Source organism: Aquila chrysaetos, assembly GCF_900496995.4.
Source record: "Aquila chrysaetos chrysaetos chromosome W unlocalized genomic scaffold, bAquChr1.4 W_unloc_1, whole genome shotgun sequence".
In the NCBI taxonomy this organism is placed as follows: Eukaryota; Metazoa; Chordata; class Aves; order Accipitriformes; family Accipitridae; genus Aquila; species Aquila chrysaetos.
In genome coordinates, this window is record NW_024470321.1 from 3,603,384 (window position 1) to 3,610,203 (window position 6,820).

Consider the following 6,820-nt stretch of genomic DNA (forward strand, 5'->3'; position numbering starts at 1 on the left):
GGAGGAGGGAAAGGAGCAGGGAGAAGCAGCTGTGGATGTAACTGCTTGCACCAGGTCTGGTGTTACTAGAATAGTTCGTGTAACCATGTGTAACTCTGAATGATTTAGCTTGAATATTTATAACTTATTTAAAGTCTTTTTGTCTTGGTGGCACTACCTGTGGATTATTAACTTGGAGTTCATGTGGACTTTTTTTTTTTTCTTTTAAATCCTCCATGAAATTGTTTTTTTGGGACCTTGTGGACCCTTGTGTCACATGCTAGTGTGCGGGGGTGGGGTGGGTGGGACTTCATGTTCACCAGTCCTATAATGGTTGTCTTTTTGTTTTTCTGGCTAATTTTTCTAAAGAAGTCTCCCATTTGTCACTGGTCAAACACATGTCTGCTTCCTTCTTTCTTCTCTGAACTGGCCAGTGCAGACTCCTTTTCTTTTCTCCTAGTATGGGTTTCTCAATGCTGCTTGTGATTCAGTTTGTCCCAGGACTTCTCTTTCTTTACTCTGTGAAAATGTTTTTCAGTGAAGTAACATTTTGGGAGAGGGGCTTTAAAGGTACATCTCTATAGTTTTAAAAAGCCCCCCACCCCCAACTTTCTGTTTTTCTGTATGCAAGCTATGCTGAATCTTTTTAAACTTCTGTAGTAAGTTTGTCATTTATTTAAAAAGTATTTCTTTTCTACATCTTTTTCCTCCAGGTCCAGTTTATTATGATTACAGGACATATAGGACAAATCTACATCATGGATGATTGTCCATACCAGTATCCAATTTTCATGTTTATTATTTGGCTATATGGCTCTATGTTTTTAGTCTTGTTTCTCCACTTCTGGTACCATGCTTACACAAAGGGACAACGACTACCAAAGATGGCAAGAAATGGGATTAGCAAAGATCAGTGAAACAAACTCTTGTCTATAAAAAAGTGTGTATGTCAAAGTGGAAACTTGCACTACTTGACAATCAAGATATTTAGGTGCATGTACTACACTCTGTATATTTTGTATGTTTTCTTCCAAAACAGAATTTGTATCTTTACCGTAAGTTATTTGGGATTCAGAATTTGGGAGGTGGGGGGGAGCAGTGTGGATCTCTTTTTTTTTTTTTTTTTTTTTTTTTTAATCAAAGTGGGGGTTTTTTCAACAACTTGTTCATGTCTATCCTATAAGAAATGAATGGATAGATGATCTCTATCTAGAAGATGCATGAAAATAAAGATACTCATTGGGAAAATTAAAATGTGTATGACAAGTACTGAGCACTTTGAATACTGAGGAAAAAGAATTACTTCACCTTAAATGTTATAAGTTCTTGAGACTGTCAGCTGCATTTTATTAAAAGAACAAATCTTCAATAAATACTGTTTATAGAATCTAAAGCTTATTATTAATATAGTTAATACATAAACATTGTTATATGTGTTTACAAACTATATTACTTTAAAGAAAGGAATGTATGTTAATGTGTCAAAGTATAGCATTTAATTTGAAGATCATAGATTTTTTTGGATATACCATCTTTTACTAAGATAACTTAATTTTATGTAGGAAACTTCTACTCACTCGAACATTATCCTAAATGTTGGAAACCTACTAATTTGAGGATTATCCAAACTGTCTTGTAGTGTAATGATTGAAAAATCCTACTGATTTGTTCACCAAAGTATATGTGTCTGTGGATATATTTTGATATTGGTAGCCTAGGCTGTTTGGGGGGGGGAATCTTAGTCCTCAAATAACTTTTAAAGAAACATTTATTTTTATTTTTTTTAATTGAAGCCTAAATGTCACCTAGCATGATTGTACCATGCTCTATTTTCTTCTGTTTCCATTATCTATTGAAATACATGCCTAGAAAGATTTTCTGTTGAGTTTTTCATGATTATTATTGTTTTTAACAACTCAAGGTTAAAGTTTCTCCATTAATAGCACCAGTTACCTTGTCTCTGTTCTCTGGAACTAGGCAAAAAGATATGTGCCATTCTCTGAGCTACTGAGAGTGGGGCAGGCAGTGGTGACAGGGCATGACTCCAGTCCATATAGAATCAACCAGTATGTTGTTTTCCAGGGTTAGGGAGATTGTTAGGGTCACACATGTATGGAAATTAAAGAACCTAGCTATTTGTATGCAAGTTGCATTTGTACTGTATGAATTTATTAAGGAATTGGTGCACGCAACAGACCTGTAAATGAGGAGTTAGAGGTGTTTTAATTAATGTTACCTTTAAAAGTACTGTTTTCTATTATGATTGCCACTAACAGAAGAGAAGCTTGAGATTTTTGCTTCGCGCTTGATCTGATCTGTGGGATTTTCAAGTACCAAAGACTTTGGGGCAGTTTTAATTGCATCCCTGTTGTACAATTCCAAGAAAGTAAGTTTTGTTATCTGGATAATTTTATGGTAATACTGACATTTGTGGTTGTCATGGTTTAAGCCCAGCTGGCAACTAAGCACCACAGAGCTGCTTGCTCACTCCTCCCCACGCCCCCCCCCCCCCCCCCGGTGGGATGGGGAGGAGAATTGGGGAAAAAAAGGAAAACTTGTGGGTTGAGATAAGAACAATTTAATAATTGAAATAAAATATAATAATAATAATAGTAATGAAAAGGAATATAACAAAAAGAGAGAGAAATAAAACCCAAGAAAAACAAGTGATGCACAATGCAGTTGCTCACCACTTGCTGACTGATGCCCAGCCGGTCCCCGAGCAGCGATCCACCCCTCCCAGTCAACTTCCCCAGGTTATATACTGAGCGTGATGTCCTATGGTATGGAATATCCCTTTGGCTAGTTCAGGTCAGCTGTCCTGGCCATGCTCCCTCCCAGCTTCTTGTGCACCTGCTTGCTGGTAGAGCATGGGAAACTGAAAAATCCTTGACTTAGGATAAGCGCTACTTAGCAACAACTAAAACATCAGTGTGTTATCAACATTATTCTCACACTAAATCCAAAATATAGCACTGTACCAGCTACTAGGAAGAAAATTAACTCTATCCCAGCCGAAACCAGGACAATGGTGTATTGTTAATGCTGAAAGAATTTAAACTTTATCTTGGACATGAGTTGCAAATTATTTCTTATGAGATTACATAGAAGTCATCTTTATAAAACAAATAAAAAATAATTTATATTTTAGCTTTCCACTATTTAATCCCTGTAGCTATCAAGTCATGGCAGATTGAAATTAGATCCCAGAAAGGATTTGAATGGATTGAGATGTATATTGCAACCCCTAAATTTTAGACGCTTGATCCTGGAATCCTCAGTGCTGAGTTTCAGCTCTGTGACAGTGCATGTGGAGAGGTACTTTAGCACAGAATTCAAGATAGCCAGGATGCTGATCAGAGGCCACACACAGTTTCAGTGGGAAATGCAGTTACTGACTCTAAGTGTCAAATCCTGCCAGCCTCTAGCATGTGTGCATGCCCTTGGATTCCAAAATAGGGGAAGGAACCCAAGAATGGGGACCTATTGCTGTTTTTTTCAAACAGCTGGAAAGGATTTGCCTCTGATTTATTTGTAAAGCTTGAGTGGTGCCTATTTTTAATATAATAATTTATTAACTAAGTACTGATGAAGAAAGTGGGACAATTTGGTTCATTCAGGCCTCCTTGAGCCTGAGGATTCGAATGTGTTTGGGAAATGCAGGCCTTTTGGGGAAAGGCTGTAATAGCCAGTCTGTAGTGTAAGATGGATGATGCTACTCTCTGCTGCTTCTGGAGGGAAGTAGGCATTAATTACTCTGTAGTCTTGCAGATGACTCCTATGCTGGTGGGGGAAGTCCTAGTTCTAGTCTCTGACTTTGTAAAATTATCCACCCTCCCTCCAAGCAATAAAAAATGCATAAATATGCAGGGATCAGGCCCAGTTGGAAGTTTTATAGAAAGTAGGAGATACCATGCCTCCAGGTACATTTTAAAAGAAATTGATCCTACAGCTGAGTGTGAGGGGCCAGACTCTTGTTTGTTGGTTTGGGACCTAGATCAGCAACTGATTCTTCAAGCTCACTTTTGGGCTTAAGTAGGAGCTGAGAGTATACATGGTCAAAACAGCAGCTCTGCACATGTGCAGGTGCTGAACTGTAAGGAGCTAGGAAATACCTCCAAGACCAGCAGTTGTACAGTAGCCAACTGCCTCCAGAGTCAGTTGTTTGAGATTAAGAGTTAATAAACAGGAGCAGAAACTGGATATGCTGATCATTCAGTGGGCTGTCAGTAAGTGCCATTTCAGATTCCTACTGCATAATTTCTTGCATACTGGTTTAGTTTTCTGTAAGTTATGAAGCATTTGGAGAAAGAAAATGTGTTGTTTCAGTGAGTTGTATAGGTATATTCTAAGAGGTTGCATATAGCTTAACTATCCTAATGATGCCTGTACAAAATGTTATTAAACCCATCCTGGTATACACATCTTGCTCTGGACAGTTACATTTCTTTCCTACCTAAAAATTGTGCATCTTACATGCTGAAGTATAGCATACATTTGAAGTATGCTAGAAATAGGAGTGCAACAGTTGGCAAAATCATTAATGTTATAGTGAATGTTTACTGATAATGAGGGGGATTGGATTGAAATTTTATATTCCTTAGATTTGGTGGAAGAGAAACACTATTATTACTAGTATTACTCTCCTAAGAAATTTAGTCCTGAAAATTGTTGGGGTTTTTTGTTTGTTTGTTTGTTCGTTTATTTTGTGGGATTTTTGTTGGGGAGTGGTGGTGGTGGTTGTGGTGTGTGTGAATTAATGAAAAAGCTGTATTCTCTTTATCAAGGTGATAATTTACCAGACGGTCTATATTCCATCGACATGGTTTGAGTGTTTTCCAAACCAAAGCCTGATTGAGGAAGTACAAACAACAACATGTAGTTAATGTTAATTTTAAAAAATAAGTAATGTATCTTCTGGAAAGCCAGAGCTGTCCCACTGAAGTGTATGATGAGAAGCAGGTGTCGAGCTGGATTGCCTCATAACTGCCATTTCTCAATCCCTCCAGCATTTATTATCTCGGGAGTCTATCAGCGCCTACTGAGCGCTGTGCAGTTTGGTTTTTTTAAATGTTTTTTTCCCTGGAGACTGCCATAAAGGAGACGTTCCCGCTCTCGCCTGCCGGGGAGGAGTCAAGTTTCTCCTCCAGTAATCCTCCTGTGCCTAGTCCCACCTAGCTCTTTTGTTTTCTGCCCTCTTCCTGGCGCCTACTGCCCCGTCCCTTTTGTGCCACGGCCAGCCCTCCCGCCGAGGAGCATGGGCACGCGTGGAAGCCTGTCAGTGGGACAGCCCGTGAGGCAGAGGCACCCGAACCTGGGGAAGGGCAAAGGGGGAGACCCCCGGGGGAGCGGCTAGGGGCACGGGGACTTTCACTTCCCCCCTCGCCATGTAGGGGGGCGGGGCGGGGCGCGGCAGCGGCGAGACAGGCTCGACCCTTCGCCTGGCCTGCCGCGGGAGCGGGCTGTAGCAGCCCCCGCCTCGAGCGCGCCGGGCGGACCCGTCACGTGCCGTCGCCCAATGGGCGAAGGCGGCGCCTCGCGGGCCTGGATTCAAACTGTCGGTGGGTGGGGCCTGTGTGGCTGCTGGGAGACGGCGAAGCCTAGCCGTGTTTGTGGAGTTGAGGCTACCGCGCTACCTAGCTGGTGAGTGCTCCTCTGGGCTGGGGTGTCCCATCCCTGTCTTTGTCTCTTGTGTAGTCTTACGTCGTCCGGGTTGGGTCTTCGTGCCCTATAGTGGCCTTCTAGAGTCTCCTGGGTACTGGCCGGCTGCCTTGAGGCAGTCTGACTGTCTAGGCCTGCCCTGCTGGCTGGGCCTCTGCGGCCGGAGGGCCGAGCGCCGCCAGCCTGTCCGTGCCCTGGGCCTGTCCCGGGTAGCTGGTCCTCGGTCGGAACCCGGTGGAGCGCTTCCCAACCGCCGTCCGGGTGTTAGCGCTACCCATGTTGAGTCTGTGTGGGCAGCTAGATCCGTGCATGACGGGCGGCGGCAGAGCGGAGCTTTAGTCCAGCTTTTTGTCGAGTTAAAAGCCAAGGGGAGGCTAAAGCTGTAGCTGTAGAGCTGTAAGTAGCACAGGGCTCTAAAAATTGTAGTTTCCTGAATCAGGTGTTTGTTCTCAGATCTCAACTGTTTAACTCCTAGTTTTAGGCTTTAGTGTGCCTGTAAATGCAAATGATCAAAAAAGTGTGTAGTTCTGTGTTCAGATCTGGCTGCATTCTGATCTCGTTTTGAACAACTAAAATGCTTCTAGTAGAAGAGCTCCTGTAACGGTTTGCTTTATTCTTTTTCTCTAGTGGAAGGAGATTATAGAACTTTTTCATGCTGGGATGCCTTTACAGAAGCATTGATGTCACTTTGAAAGCTACAAGTGTTGCTTCAAAGTCTGGGAGATAGTGGACTGTTTATGTGAACTGCTTGGCTCTAATCAAAACTTTGGCCCAGAAGTGACTCGCAATCAAATGGTTAAGCTGCTTAAAAAAATTCCTGAAAAATCATGTTATTGAAGATATTAAAGGAAGATGGGGCAAAGAGGACATTCAAGATGATGGCCATTTATATAGGTAAACCTCTATACGGTGATGCAAAAAGTTTGGTTTTATGGAAACAGGGAGTAATAACTCTTGTGTATTGGTCTAACAAATATTTTTGTAGACTGCCTTTGAAAAGGTGTTAATGCATTTTTTCTGTTTCATTTTTTTGGTGTTTTTTCTCTTCCTTCCTGTTAAAGGCTTTATTTTCTTTGGTGGTAGACAAATATTGTGATTTAATGTTTGGTTGAGGTTTTTTTTTGGCTTGTTTGTTTTTAAATATTTTTGAAGGGCACTCTTACTCAATTTCATTCTATGA

At 41.4% G+C, this 6,820-nt stretch overlaps 1 protein-coding gene across 5 annotated transcripts in view; it reads left to right on the forward strand.

Moving 5' to 3' along the window:
- Window positions 1-1,353, forward strand: part of LOC121232878 (elongation of very long chain fatty acids protein 7-like) — a 32,722-nt gene extending 31,369 nt beyond the window's left edge. For 3 of the 5 annotated variants that reach the window (XM_041121381.1, XM_041121383.1, XM_041121384.1), the window contains one exon: window positions 693-1,353. In XM_041121381.1, the coding sequence (XP_040977315.1) occupies window positions 693-896 (204 nt within the window). In that variant the 3' untranslated portion in view covers window positions 897-1,353. The remainder of the gene's footprint in view (window positions 1-692) is intronic. The other 2 variants (XM_041121382.1, XM_041121380.1) reach the window with 1 other exon arrangement.
- Window positions 1,354-6,820: the final 5,467 nt, after the last annotated feature.